The sequence below is a fragment of the Eucalyptus grandis genome, chromosome 10, assembly GCF_016545825.1.
Source record: "Eucalyptus grandis isolate ANBG69807.140 chromosome 10, ASM1654582v1, whole genome shotgun sequence".
Taxonomy (NCBI): Eukaryota; Viridiplantae; Streptophyta; class Magnoliopsida; order Myrtales; family Myrtaceae; genus Eucalyptus; species Eucalyptus grandis.
The window spans coordinates 24,407,821-24,423,910 of record NC_052621.1 but is presented as its reverse complement, the minus strand read 5'-3'; the positions used below and the strand labels follow the sequence as shown (position 1 = coordinate 24,423,910).

Sequence of the window (16,090 nt, the reverse complement as noted above, 5' to 3'; positions counted from 1 at the left end):
AATAAGGGCAAAATCGAAAGTTTGACGAATGGATGAAAGTGGAAGAAAAAATGAGTTGCAACATTTGGTTAAATGCTGAAAGCGTTACTAATATCAAGCTTTTAACCTTTCCAACGTCAACTTTGATTTGAAAGCTATTTTAAAATCATTGCCAAATGATCCGACATTTCCCAAGAGGCTTTTGAGATCAAAAGCCCATCGGTGAAAACTTTGACGCACCTTTCAACGTTCACCCACGTAATGAAACCCACATAACATAACTGAGATTCAATTTCAACGGGAACTTCCTGAGAATGACTCTGAATCAATGGAATCCCAAAGAAGGAACACATCATGACTTTCCCCTAGAAAAAGAACAGGAGATTACATGGTGTTCAATAATTATTTACTGTCTGATGCACAAGGCCAAATGCTTATCAGGCCAAAATTTCCAGATCATTGTACTTAGCTGAGATCTGGAAAATGATCTGGGCCAGCATGAAAAGAAACAAAAGCCCTTCAAATCTAGCATTGAAGGGGGGAGGGAGGGGAGGGGGGAGAGAGAGAGGTTCCATGACTTCCCAGACCAATAAAACTACAAAGCGTGGTTACAAATAAATCCCAACCTGACCAGAACTCACACTGAGAACTTCTTCCTCCGGTTGTAGCACTTCAAAAGTTTGATGCTCTCCGTTCTGGCTGAACCGTCGGTAATGCCTTCAGGGAAGCCTGGTCCACTACCTAGTTCAGTGGGCTGGTTAACCTGGGAAAGAAGCAGACTAGAATTCATATTGGAAATCAGCACTCAATGCAAGAACGAAATTAAATTTATCTGGTGAGAAGCAAATACCCCTATAGCCGAAGAAACAACTCTGCCCTCACCATCAACAGCATTGCCTGCATCCAAACTGGTGAAAAATCACAGCAGTCAGTGAGATGTATATGCTATGCTTCAATAAAAGCTATTAAAAGCCGCATGCCATATTAGGGAAAGACCCTGGAGAAAAGGTATTATAAATGGAGGAATTTTCTACTTGTAATTGTTGAATGTAAGATAAAGCAAAGACTGATCAGAAGAGACAAGTGCAGTTCCTAGCTGTAGGCATGACATAAACACAAAGGTCACCCCCTTGAACCAGAAGAGTGCTAAGGCCCTTGAATTTCGAAGTTTCCCTCCATAAAACTAGCTTTTAGTTCAGTCCTGTTTGAGTTCCGTGTAGTATAAAAGAAAGTATTCCCTAAGCAACAAACTTTTAGGTTGATTGTGCAGCAGAATGTGTTAAAAAGGTGGGCATGTCAATGGTGCATCTAGCTGTTGTCCAGGTGTCTAGCATAAGAATTTCAGATTGAGAAGACAATGGCCATAAGGGGGAATCCACCTATCTCCCAGGAAGTAAAGTGGAAATCCTTAGAATCGCACACTATTACATCCAAAACTGACCATTGAAAGGTAAGACCTATATCCTTATGAAGAAGTCTAGTTGTAGGAAATTCATTTTAAGATTTACCAAGCCAAAAACCATACTCAAAGTCAATGTTAAGCAAGCCACATTTCTCCCTCATCCAAATGATTGTTTTTACCATGCCAATTGCTTCATGAACAATTTTGGTTCATAAGGCATCAAATCTCTTTTGCATTGCTGCTTGCGTATGAAGCAAAAGAAGAATGGCACCCAATGAATAAATTTCACATGACCAAAAACACCAAATTATTGCTAATTAACTTTCATTGAGATTTAGCTTCTGATGCAACATTGGTCTTTGGCCATCCTCAATGACACTAAAGAGTTGGCATTGCAGGATCTAACAAGTAAAATCATCTCCAGATGCCCTATATACTGCATTTTTTGTAGCACTCTTGAGTTTTTAACAAAAAAGACACCAACTTTCACCCAGCAGACAATTTTGACCCCAACTTTCAATCATGTAGCATAAAAAAGCATGAACTTTCACCAGGGAGACAACTCAGCATATGCAAAAATTCATCAACAGAGCACATAAGTAAGCATTTTCCTCCAAGACGATTAACTATCAAACATTCTGAATCTGCATATTTATCAGGAGGATCTGATGCGATTCTTCCTCATCCTTCTCCAGTTATATAGAACATTTTCCACATGTGATCTAAGATTCCAAAATGCAAGATAGTTTTTTTCCATGTTACATTTGACTGTTTTTAATTCCCTTTGGCTGGCACTAATAAACCATATAGCTCCTACAAATTCACCTTGTTCCCTGAGATGAGAGGGGAGAGATGTGCACTCTATGGCCTTGGTCCACAGCTCCACTTTCCTCATGTTGATCTGCCTGAAATACTTCTGACACAGTACTTGATGCTTCCAATTTATTTTTGTTACCACTTCCTTTCAGTGCATCATGGATCTTAGGGGATGTACCTGCATATGAGAGGTTTGCTACCCCTGAATATGTGTTTGTGAATGGTCTCCTATGAAGAATGATCGCAACAAATACCTGTGAAGAAGCGGACTACTGATGGACTATCCAACAAATGCTTTTGGCACATGGTTGTATCCTGGAAGTCTAGGAAAGTATAATCCAGATACTGTAATCTCTCCAAAGAAGTCATTTTTGTGAACCCAAATGAAGTAGTCCATGTGTTGATCAAACTAGGAACAGCAGGCAAAACCAGTTTGGATACTGCTAACTCCTTCAGCTTCTGGAAAACGAGGTAGAACATAAAGTTAATCAGATCAATTGCATTAAACAGTCCTGGATAAAGAAAGGGAAAAAAAGGGGAAAAGCCCGCATTGCTCCCCAAGTCATTCAGCACTAACAAGAGGCTATCTTTGCTACAAATTTACCGCAACTCTTAGAAAACTGCCTCACCCAGCTTTAAAATGATGTGACTTTAGAATGTGCAGTACTAAGCACAAGTTACAAGACAACTCCAGTACAGACTCTAAGCAATTTATGAAAAGCTGACTCTAATATGACATTTTCATTGAGTCACCAAAAACGTAATAGTGCCCACATTTACCACCCTTCATATTAACTGGCAAAAATTGAAGTCCTACATACCAAGCCAAACAAATTCTTATGTTCTTTTTACTTATTTCTGTTTAGTGTCCAAAAACACGTTAATTTTGTGAGATAGGTAAGATAAGTAATAGGCCACCAAGGAGGTGCAACCCATAACCATGTGCAAAAAGAGCTCAAAAACTAGTGCCGTATAGAAAACAGCTCTCAGAACCAATATCAGGATAAATCATCAACTATATCAACCAAGATATTTACATCCATGAGCAAGTCTCCACTAGACCAAAAGTGTTTTAAGCCGATTTCCCAAGAAAAAACAGAGAGAGAGAGAGAGAGAGAGAGAGGAAGATTCCTCTCCATCAAAAGCTCTCACATCCACTCCTTCCAAATCAACCGAAAAAAGAGAAGGACCAAGGTAGTCCTTTTCTTGTTGTGTTCTAAATAAACGCCCTGCCACACCCTAAAGTTCTTGCTCAATAGAACCTCCATAACCTATGATTAACCCAGTGCAAGCACAAGCTACCAAACCATTCACATCCAAGAACAATGAAGGAGGAGGTGCCACATGGTCTCTGCCCTCTTTTAGCAGAGGAAAGAGATCAACCGCTACTCTGCCTCTTTGTTGTAAGTTATCTAAAAGTAAGGACTCGTTCCCAATTTGCTTCTAGAAAGAACTTTTGTTGGACCCCTCACTTTCCAAGGAAAATCCATATTAGCGCCACTAATCTGTTCTAGCAGCTTGTAGTAGAACTTTGCAGCATAGATTCCATCTCTTCCACTGTTCCACATGAGTCAACCCAAAATGTGATTCCATGTAAAAGGTACATCATCACTTGACGGTAGATATTAATGAATAGGGTAAACTGCCCGAACACCGATCAGGTTTTGATAAAAATGCAGGTAGGTCCTAGATTTTTTTTTTCAAATTGAGCATTTACCCTGCTCCCTGAACATCTCAAGATTAGAAATTATTGAATGAATTGGTAGGGTGGCTTTAATGCCTCGTAAGAGCTTTTAGCCAATACATACACATGTCGTGGATGAAAAGGGAGAACACCTTTAGTTGACAGGAGGTGAGTATGCTTTCTAAATGCAATGACTGTTTATGCATCAAGGGGGTGTGAAATCCAGTTATCTTAATGAAAAAACTGAGAAGAAAAAACGAATTCCAATTTGGTGTTGCTTTGGAGTACTCTCATGTTTTTCCTGGAAAAGCAAACAGACACATTGAGGTACCCCCCCAACCTTTTTTTCTTTTTTTCTCCCCCTCATTCCAAACCCTGTAACTTTTTGCAGCTTGTCACACACACATGTTGAGCTTGAATACTGGTATTTGATATGCTCAGCCCAATACTCAGCAATCTCTCTTGACAACAGCAGGATTCTGTCCATTTGAGTAAATATCTCGGATCATTGTTTAATGTATAGTTTTCATTAGCATTGCCAATTTGCCATTGAAACACAACTCTTGCCATGTTCTAATGTTTCCACACCATCAATTTGCCATAAAAAAAGACTATTGGAATTTGATACAGATAAGTTGCCCATCATTTGAAAGAATACCTGTAGGACATCCACATCAAGTTTAGTGCTCTGTTTCTGATAGCAAAGTGATGGCATGGAAACATTTAAGCAATGTCCAAAGTTGAGTGGTTACAATGACATAGATCAGAGTACAGCGGCATAATAATTACCACAATTTAAGGATTGTAAAAGATATCCACAAACTTCATTTGACTGCTTGAATTGCTCTCTGCTTCTATCCCTTCAAAAGAGGTCACGATGTAAAGCTCTAATGTTTATCACAATAGACTAATTGGTCATTACTTTGTAGAGGAAGTACCGTGTAAGAATGCCCAGGTGCAACATGATCTCACCTCAGGATGGAGGACTGGAGATTCAGAGAAGATGGAACAATGAATAAAAGCTTGCTTTGGTCCCCACATCACCTTGTTAAATGATAATTGACAATGCCAAGGGAAATTAACGCTTTTTTTCAAACTATATTATCTAGGGAGAGAGAGAAAGAGAGATGGGATAAAGCGAGTTTCACTTTAGGGGTACAAAATGGAATCAAATAGTATAGGCATTGAGTAGACTGTGTGGGCTTACACTCACTCTATTTGACAATTTAATGGAAGCGTAGGTAGAGGAAAGAAGAAACTTAAATACAAGATGATGCTACATAAGGACATATTACCTTCTAAACTAAAACACACATTATCACTCCCCTCAAGCTAGGAGCATTAATGCTCCTAGCTTGTTACAGATAAGAAACTCTAGAACCCCAGAACTTTAGCAGATAAATCTGCCAGCTGATCCAAAAATCTTATTAATCGCACATTTTGTAGAAGGTAGTTTCTGTCAAACTATGTGACAATCAACCTTGATATGTTTGGTATATTCGTTGCAAACAGAATTGGATGCCCTATCAATAGCAGCTTGATTATCACATGTGAGGGTTATTGGATCAGAATGCGTAAGTTCGAGCTCCTCCCTCATGTGCTTCAACGGAATGGCTCACAAGTGGCAAGTGTTGTGGCTTCCTACTAAAAACCAGAAGTTTACCTTGTGATAACAGCTTGCAACTGGCTTTTCCACGACGTCTAGTTACCCCAAACAAATACACAGTATCTGGTGGTTAACCTTCTATTAGATATCAGCATTAGAGGATGTACCATGATTTTCATAAAGTAAATCATGCCCTAGAGCACCTTCCATGTATCTCCGAATAAGTACATCTGATCCCAATGTATAGGTCTACTGTGGCTAGAACCACACTCATGGCAAAAGGCATGCCCTTGCTTGCAACCATTAAGTAATTCAACTTTCCAATTAATCTCTTCTATCGCATCATTTACCAACTCAAAGGGATAGCATTGACATCTATTGGTTAATCGAATTGGATGATCAACATAGCATCTCCAAGGGCCAAAGTTAACCACCACTTCACTAAAGCTACCAAACCTTGCTCAAGAAGATTGTTCTGTACACTTCTTCAGTCAACAAACTAAGCTCTCTACTCCCCCTAAGCAACAAAAGCAAGTTATTGCTCCATGCATATTTCTCCTCATCTCCATCCAGGAAAGCAATTTTTTATACCTAACTAATGTAAAAGCCACTGAAACAGCAAAGTAATTTTGAGGATATATAATCCAAAATATTTAAGTTACTAACAAGTGAAGTTAGATTACTTTAACACCCTCTCTCACGTGAAAATCAGATGAAGAATCGCATGTGGAACGGATAAAAGAAAAATAGGACAGACAGGAACCATACAGGAAATGAAATATTAAATGGGGCATCACTAATTGGAAATTAGCTCTGATACCATGTTACAATGTCCAACCGGAAACTTGAACCATCAAATTAAGGGGAACTACATGTATGCAAGACCCAGACAAGCTCTATAGACAAGCGATGTGGGATTATCTTATAATAATAACTTGAGGGATGTATTTTGGCAAGTGGAGAAAAATATTTAAATAATCTATTTAACAGAGTAGAGTATAGCATTAAGCTACAATTGCGCCTTCAACTCGATAATTGAACCATATGTCAATTTCACTATATGAATCTTTTTGCAATCAACAGTAAACTTATCAGCAGGGAGGTTTCATAAGATTTCAAGTATTGTTTTGCTGTAATTAAGCATCCCTTTGTCATAGCAGCTTTCCGACCAGGATGTCTAAGGAATTCACAAACAGATGGAGTGGAAATAGAGGGCAGTGAAGTAATAAAAGATGTGCATTAACTTGATAATTGATGACATGCAACTAAAAATTTGTTAGGAGGTACGGGTTTTTACAATTTCAAATAGCAGTTGGAAGAACAATCAATAGAATATGGATTTAGAGACAGAGGAAGAGTTGGTGGAGTGTCGAATTCACCTCGCCATATGATCTTGTCTACTTGACGTGGTTTCTCGAGACAATGGACCAGAAAAACTAAGAGGCTATGAGAGACATTATTGTCTCCTGAAGACACTTCACTAAGGGCTTTCATAAAGAGCTAAACATTAAAGAATTGAACTTTAAGTGTTGACAATCTTAAGCGCTGAAAATAATAATACAAAGATATCTAATGATTCCAATTACCATCAAATATTTGTACTGAACGAATTAAGTAACCCAGTCCTTACCAGATTTAGTGGATTTTTCAAACAGGCCCTAAGGTTTTACCAACTTATCTATATAGTCTCCTGATTAATGTGAAATGGGATATGGATATTTTTTATACATCTCAAATTAAACAACATCCACTTACACGTCGAAGAATGCAGATTCTACCAAAATAATTTTCTTGCACAGCTCTGTTACATGATTTTACTCTCCCAGTGTAAACCAGGTTTAACTTCTCAAACCTGTAGAACTAGAGCCTACGTTTAGAGCTTTTAGTGGCTACATAGTCACCAGAAAGAAAGAGTCCAAACAAAGTGTTTTGAGCAGATTATTAAGATCGACTGCAGAGCGCTCACTAGCCTGCCAAGCCAATTGATTATCAAACTGCATGACCCCAGTATCATGCTTCACCAGCGAGTATGGATAGTTGGAGAGTTCAAGGTGGGGGAAGAAAGCATCTAGTGCATAGAGCTACAAACCATGCAATGGTTGGGTGAGGTCCACTGCAGCATTCCCCAGCTCTCTAGCAAAAAGGCTATTTCCATGGGCCATACCCATAACCTTAAACTCACAAGTAATCTTACCATTATGCCAAGCCTAGCCCTGGCATGACAATAGTTAAAACTACCAAAACAATGGTTTTGTTGTTAATTTTTGGGGGTTGGGGGAAGGGGAGGAGGAGCAAAATGCACACCCCACATGCCCATGTACATACGTGGGCACAAATGTAGATAATTCAGAAGAGTTACCTTTTCAAGCTCATTCATCAAGATGTGACACATTCCACGACGACGGAACTGCAACCTGGTCCCCACTAGGGGTACTTCTGCCACCTTGTCCCCAAGCACCCTTGAACATAGACAAATTAAATTCTACAAGTCAAGATACTCGAGTAATAACAGGCTGACTAACAGCAAATCCAATACCATATAAAGCAAAACGTGGGTATAAAGCCTAAATTTCTTACTCATTACCTGACACAAGCCACTGAGATCAACTCGTCATCTCTCTCCAATAATACTGTATAGAATCCTCTGAAGTTCAGACGTTTAAGCTCTGATCTGCAAGGTCGCAAGATAATGGGATCATTAAGCAACATTACTTCGTTTTTCTAATAAGCATAAGAACATGTACCACTTGAATGTGAAGTAACAGCGCCATGCACGATGTTTTGGTCATCCATGAGAGCTAAAGTCCAGTGTTAAGTTCTCACTTTTGTCTCTCTCTCTCTCTCTCTCTCTCTCTCAATCCAATTGGGCAAGCAGAGTTACTTTTGCAAGTATATCCACACTCCAAAGAAAGGCAATTAGTGACATACAACAATATGAAACATAAAGGTGGAAGAAAGGCCATCTAATTTCTGATTCAGCTTCCTTATCCTATAATCAAAGAAAATAGCTCGTGACAAAACACCTTCAAGAACATTCATGTTATCAAAGACTTCAGCATCAGGTTGCAGTTCACATAGCGAACAATTTCCTGTACAACTTTTGCATGCAGATACAAGAAGGCATCAAGGCAAACAAACAATTTGGAATAGCCACAATCACTCAATCAGGAAAGAACCTTTCACCAGCAGTGAAGAAGATACAATAAATGCCAATCCTCTCAGAAACTTTTGCCTCCAGAAAGTGCTAGAAAACCATTAGATAAGCCGTTTATGCATGTAATGCAAGCACAATCACATGCAACGTGGCTGTTTGTCTGACAAATGAGAGTATTCAATGGGATATTTGAGATTGAAACCTTAAAACTAGACATCAGTTGCCCTCTTTAACAGGTCTTATTCATTGGCAACTCAAGACAGTGGAATTGTTTCTTAGTTTCTTTATGAGATGATAGTAAATCATTTATTGCTTATGCTATGAATAATGTGCAGTATCTTAACAAAATGACAACAACAAAGAGTGAATTAATCAAACTATAGTGAATGTACACAAAAAGAACTTTCATATTTGAGGAAATCAAAATTTCCCACCCTCTACTAAAGATAACATCCTCAATGAGATCCCTCCTGGCATAGGGCTCCTTTACAGGCTCGAAACATTCGTGCATCACATCAACGGCAACATTCAGCTTGCAGTTAGTTTCTATAACAGATTCGATATGACGACCACGAACATCAAGGTAATCGGTATCAATAGACCTTGACAGGGTCCATGTCAAACTCCCCATGCCCACTTGAATTGGCTTCCTTAGGAGTTTATTAAGCCCAAGAAAGATCTGCAAAAGTGATTACATATTCAGAAGATGCTATAGCTAAGAATCCATCCTGCAATAGTGCATATTTTTGGCATCTTGATGTGAGGATGAAATATCAAGTTGGCTTTCATCAATTTAAAAGGGGGGGAAGTATCAAAAACATGCCACGCCTTTCACCCAATGACCACTTCCGTAACTTTGGAAACAACTTTGCACATTCACATCAATTATCCTCATGTTCATATTTACAGTATCATCATTTTCTTTCCAAAAATGCCCATCCTCAAATCCTAAAATTCTCACACCCACCAAAAACACTCGACAAAAAACCAAATTACTGAAAGCCTAAGCAAGCAAGTTTGCAAGAAAAAGCAACTTGCATGACATTTGCAAAAGTAGAGGCATATAAGTGATCATCGTGACAATGGTGAGGTATCTTTTCAGTACTTTCCCCAAAAAAAGGCATTGGCTTTCATGCTTCCGGGGCATGGCACTTTTCTATTCCGCATGATACTAAACTCAAGTAATACCTACTTGCTAATTCCAAACTCCACGGGCCTTTGTATTGATTCTGTTTGAAGACACTAAGCATCATTATGTAGAGCGTTTGATTCAGAAGATATGCAACTATAGACCAACAGCAATTATGATCATAAAGCCTTTAAGAAATATTGCAACTTAGAGATGATAGATATTCCAGAAGAACAAAAACTTGCCATTCAAACATCTAATGTACAGAGCTTATTCTCAATTTAGGAAAAGAACAGTAACGGGTATGACAGTAAACAATGATACAACAAAAGACAGACCATTAGGATCTAGCTAAACAGAGCTTTAAAAATGATAAAGTTACTGCTAATCAAGATCATCTCTTCACTTCAGTTCACTTCAAACCAGAAAAATAAAATGGTGAACAGCCAAAATTAGATGGAAAGAGGAGAAGGACGCCAGGTTGGAATAGCAGGCTAGGAATTATCCAGTATCAGTCAAATATTTGCATGTTACCATTTGCAGGCAACTCAAGAGTCCAAGTACCCAAAGTATCTATAATTGCATTATAGCACTTCCAAGTCGTGATAAAAGTGAGATAATCAGCACTAACTGGCTTAGGTATGATATGGAAGATCAGAAGAGAAGTGCCTAGTTTCAGAGTACCGTTCTGCAGTTCTTGCTGCAATACCAGTCCTTTTTGGAATGAGATTCCAAGTTAGTTGCTCCTTTTTTCCTTAGGCACCCTAAGTGATCTGGAAAGAAACAAACGGTTAGTTCAGAAATACCTAAATGCATAGCTAAGAAGCACTTTAAGTGTGTTCTTATCAATTAATATGCATGTGTTCAACTTGCAGGCCTTATATAAGGCTTGAATATTTGAATATCTCACATTTACGCTCACACTGGTTGCAAGTAAAAGCACTCTCATCAACCACATACTGCATAGCATCTTCTTTAAGTTTGCTTTGGCTGCAAATAGCGCAATGGCATGACGGGCAAAACCAGTCACCATGAGGAATTTCCTATTGCGGACAGCAAATAAAAAGTTCAGTGCTACAAATACCATGAGTAAGGGAAGTAGAATGGGCGAGGAAATAAATAATGAAAAAATATCGTCACTATTCTCGTATTAATCAAATAAATTACCTACCTTCAAGCCAAGGCAAATCTGGTGGAATGAGGAGGGACACTGATCGCACATAATTAACTCCCCTCCGTAATGACAGACTGAGCATATGCAGTCATTTTTTCCATTCTTCCAATTTCTTTTAGTCTTATCATGTTGCTCGATTGTAAATCTACTCATTTTTCTATCACTTAATAGCTGCTTCTGGCAGTCCAACAGTGACCTGCCATCTTCCAAAAATATGCAGGAAGCTATTCTTTGGTCATTTCGGCCAGCATGATATGCAAATCCACGTAAGGTGAACACCTTTTTGCAACAACTGCACTTGATCCCTCCACGAATTACTCGTCCTTCAGCCAAAGTACTGTGATTCTTTCCCCTTTTGTAATATACTTTTCTTCTGGACAAAACTCTATCATTATCTGCCAACCAAGACAGTACATTCCGTGGATGCCGGCACGATGGACTGGGAACAACCTGCTGAATCCTTTTGCTTGATCTCCGAATGCAATTTGGGCAATCAGCTCCCCTGCCTCGAACTTTGACCAAGGCTCGGGATGCCATACTTCTCGACCTTGCAGTATCAGTAGGTTTATGCTTTGTGTCTCTCAACTTTCTGTTGCAGCTGAATCCACCTATAGCAGTCGAACAATCTTCACTTTGACTTCCAATCAATTGAGATTCTCCATGGTTGGAACAAAACATCCTCTTCTTCCTAAGCCGCTTATCACCCCAGCGTTTTATTTCACCCCAACCAGCTGCTGACAATTCATTGTTGCCAGGATAAGGAAGCGCCAAAATAAATGAATCGTGACTCCGTTTCCTCGATGAATCACATCTCATTTTGGGCTTTCCTCTCTCATCAATATCCTTTAGCTCCTTTCTTACAGGTAAGACATGGCTTTGTGCATCAATTTTCATGACTTCTGTTGCCTTATGTTCTGTATAGCAACTCTGATCAGATCCAGTCTTGTTAGTGGGCACAACAGCTTGAGGATTACATATTGATCTGACATCGAGCATGCTGATACTTAATGGTGGCACAGCTTTTGAAGGATTCGGACCACAACCAGTACTGATGTTGCACTTGTCAAAATTTGAAGGCAAGAGAAGATTATCACCTGAAGCAACAAAGCTCTCATTATTGCCTGAGGATACTCGAATACGTATTCTCCCATTGACTTTCCTTAAGTCTTGACAGACTTCTAATAGTGAGTAATAGCACTTCCCATTGGGAGAGGTATACTTATACCTGGGGTGGTTAATGCCCCTCAAGAATTCAATTTTCCAGCCTAGAAGTGACAGGTGCTCTCGTACATCTGCCTTTAAAGAATTTCGATCATTCCTGCTTATATTAGATGCATACTTCGTAATAGCATACGGACAACATTCAGCTTGTGAAGTCATATCACGACCAGCAAGCTGCCTAGAGGTTTCGCATTTCCTTCCATTTGAATCTGTGGCTTTCTCGTTTGCCTTTTCAAAGCATCCTTGACAGGTGACTGAAAAACTCTGTTGAAAATTTTCAGCTGAAATTCGTGAAGCCTGTGGTGTTTGGCAGGTTACATTTGACAAAACACCATTTGTATGAGACAACCCATTTTTAATCTTAATAGTGACTGCGTCCAGATCATGCAAATGTTCAACGGGTCGCACAACAGTGCCATTTGAAAAGGGGCACTCATATCCCACATCACTAGATCTGGAAAGTTTCAAAACACCATCCACAACGCGATATTCAGAGCTCACCGACTTATCACTGCAATAAGTCTTGTCCATGCTTTGCATCCCATCCAATGGCACTGTAGCATGAGGATCATCCCAAGCCGCTATGCCACTGTGATTAAATTTAGAAGACAGTTCAGGTAACTCCAACAGCGTACAGGTTTCTTCCATTGAGTTTCTCAATCTTGGAAAGTCTAAAAGGGGAATAAGATCAATTGAAGCAATTGCAAGGTTTTCTTTGATAGTTTCCAACACCAGCTTCTCCCACAGGGCCTTATCCCTAGATGTCCACTTACTCCTTTGAAAGGCTTCTTTTCCCCGCAAATCATACCATAACTGCTTTGAGGAAACAGGAATAGGCCATTCCTGCGCATACACATGAATTAAGTCAAGGAACAACCAAGTCCCTCGACTTTGCCATTTCTCTGTAATCTCGTCCCAATCTTGAGTAACTCTAATATTAGTGAGTTGAGTCAACATTTGATCACCCAATTCTGGAAAGAAAACATTTCTCTTCTCCGCACCAACATTATGATCAAAAATCACTCCTTCCCACCAAGCATCCATGTGAAACGCATCCACACACATTCCATATGAGAAGTCACATGGACCAGTTACGTAAATAGGCGGCACTGGCCTTATAGAAGCACGGTAATCATGCTGGTCAACAGTGCAAGAGACTAATCCATCCACAGCAGGTGGTACACATACAGAGTCCACGAGTTTGCCAGAGCCATCGTCGACGAGAATGTGATCATATTCGACGCGTCGCGTTCGAATGCCACGAGAAATGACGACTCCAGAGTGCCACGAGCCTTGGAAACCATCTTCCTCGCTTGCTACCTGCATACATCACATCACGCACACATCATCACTACAAAGAGAAATGCCGCATAAATTCAGATGATCCTCGTCTTTTCGCACGTGGGCGGTCGAGAAAAGCGAGAATTCCAACACAACCCTGCATATATAACCGGAGCACAAGCTCCATCGATCACGTTCCCGCCCAGGCAAAAAGACAAGGCGCCCAAATTCATCCTTGCATGCAACGGAACACGAGTAAACTCTCATTTACGGTCCAAAGGTGGGATCTTTTTTCCTTTTTTCTTTGCCCAGCCAAGACGCGAAACGCGGACGAGGATCGCGAAGAAGAAAGGCAACCGACCGGAACGACGTGGCCATGACAAAACACACGTACCCACCAAAACACTCGCTTCACGACATCTAAAAAACTCGACGATCACCAACGACAGAACGACAACCGTCGGCACCGCACGGAGACACTACCAGGAAAAACAGTAAGGAAAAGGAACGGGAAAGACAAGGCTTCGACGCGACCATTTGCCGCGTTCGACGTGAACCACCGAAGGGACGCTGGAACGAGACGATGTACGCAGCAAAAAAAGGAACCCAGAAAAGAAAAAGAACGCAGAGAAAGAGCCGGGCATCATCACCTCCACTTTCTCGCCAACGAGAAGCTTCGCCTTGCACTTCCTCCTGCCGACCTTCCTCGCGCCGCTCGGTCCCTCCCCGCCGACGCGACCGGCCATTTCTTCGTCTGTCCACCGACCGAGAAACGGCGGACGACGATCGCGAGAAATTCGCCGAGCGAGCAGCCCGAAAACCGAGGCGGAAAACGGAAGCGTCGCCGACCGGAGTCGTCGCCACCCTCTCTCTCAGTCTCAGTCGAAGTTTCAGTGGAAGTTTCAGTCTCTCTCTCTCTCTCTCTCTCGTGAGCGAGCGGGGCGAAAAGGAGTGGCCCCCCCACGAGGCGTAGGGCGAATCCCCGCCGTGCGCGGCGCGGGGCCGCCCTTAACGGACGGCCGCGATTTGCTCGACGGATTGCGGGATCGGGCGTCGCGACGCCTCGCTCGCCACGTGCGCGGTCCGGGGCCCACCCGACGGACGGCCGCGATTCGCTCGACCGATTTGCGGGATCGGGCCGTACGTCTCGCTCGCCACGTCCTCGGACTAGAATAAGCTTATTCGAAAATGTTCTGGTTTCCTGCGGGCGTGCGTACGGAAGGTCGCACGGTTGGGCCAGTGGCTTGAGGACACGTCGAAGCTTGCGGCCCAAGATGTAGTGTATAATGACACGTCATATACTGAAGATTGTGTCTTATTGAGGGATACCTTTTTTACTTTTTATTTATTTCTTTCAAACTATTACTGTTTTTTTTTAAGGTTTGTCAGTTCGGACAATTTGACGTGGATTTTGCACGTACCTACAATCTTATATAACATGTGACGGAGCCCTATAATTTGGCATATAATTTTGTACGTGATTTTCCAAAATAAAATTTATAATTTTTCAATGTTGGAATCACAAATTTTGATTTTTTTCAAATGAAACACAAACGGGTCTATCATTTTACGACCATAGACTAAAACCTCATATTTTAAAAATAAAAGGAATAGAGAACATAATCGATCTTTAATAATGAAGATAAACAGCTGGAAAGCAGTTTTTTTGGCAATAATTAAAACCTCAATTTTGTTATTAAACACATTGAAGACCTCAATTAATGAAAGAAAGGAATTAATAAAATTTCTAAGCACTCTCTACCTCACCCCTCTTGCAAGGATTACTCCTAAATTGTAGGGATGCTATTATATTATATTTGCCTAAAAACCTTAGATATTTCCCACAACTCACCATAAATTGCGAGATTATACTCATGATTAACCATTTCATTTTTCAATGGAGAGAAAACAAAACAAATGATCTTTTTTTCTTTGGCAATGGAATATTAATAATACGGTTTTAGTTTTAGCACGTTATGATCACACTTGCACAACCCTCAATATTACAACTAGCTTTGATTTGGACAAGAGAGAGGGTGGTGACTCAATATCGTCGGAATTTATGGGACAGAGAAGGTTAATTTAAGTACTTAATCTAGTAACTATCCAAATAGTTGATTCAACCAATCGATTTTTAAAATGGTATGTGTGGAAAAGGTCTCTCGAATGGAATTAAATAATGGAAATTTTGTTTTTGTAATGAGTATTGTGAATAGATCTGAAAAATATAAGTGGCAAGATTTTAATTTGAACACGTTATAGCTTACCAAATACACATTAAGCCTTCATCATCAAAGCTTTCCAAGGAAAAAAAAAGTGGATGCTTCTTGCCATTTCTATCATGAAAGAGAAGATGTAAGCCCGTTTGGTTCGATTTTGGGGAAATACCTTTGGCTAAATGCAAATATTTTTGGGGTAAAGGAGTTTTCGGGAATGCTTGGACGTTTGGCAAATTACGCATTTAAAAGTGGCTTGTACAAAAATACCGTTTGGCAAAACTTATTACAAATAGGCTTTTGCTTTTAATTTTTATTTTTTTAAATCTGAAAATCAAATCCGACGGCCAGCAAGTCTTGGACGGCCTGATCCGACCATCCGGCGCTTAAGGTCACGACCTCGGGCGACACCATCGCCACAACCTCAG

At 40.4% G+C, this 16,090-nt stretch overlaps 1 protein-coding gene across 2 annotated transcripts; it reads right to left on the bottom strand.

Annotated features, from left to right (window-relative positions):
* Nucleotides 1-294: 294 nt before the first annotated feature.
* LOC104422373 lies at nt 295-14,328 on the bottom strand. Of its 2 annotated transcripts, XM_010034683.3 has the most exons (11): nt 14,097-14,328; nt 10,942-13,485; nt 10,681-10,813; nt 10,455-10,543; nt 9,076-9,320; nt 8,072-8,158; nt 7,847-7,946; nt 2,452-2,656; nt 2,207-2,375; nt 830-887; nt 295-742 (listed from the first exon to the last, which is right to left on the bottom strand). In XM_010034683.3, exons 1-11 carry the CDS (start codon nt 14,190-14,192, stop codon nt 617-619), a joined length of 3,852 nt encoding a protein of 1,283 aa, XP_010032985.2. In that variant the 5' UTR covers nt 14,193-14,328; the 3' UTR covers nt 295-616. The 2 variants fall into 2 exon arrangements, with proteins under 2 accessions (XP_010032985.2, XP_039159787.1); XM_039303853.1 differs by lacking the exons at nt 295-742; nt 830-887; nt 2,207-2,375; nt 2,452-2,656 and adding exons at nt 4,548-4,741; nt 4,820-4,867.
* Between the last annotated feature and the right edge of the window lie 1,762 nt (nt 14,329-16,090).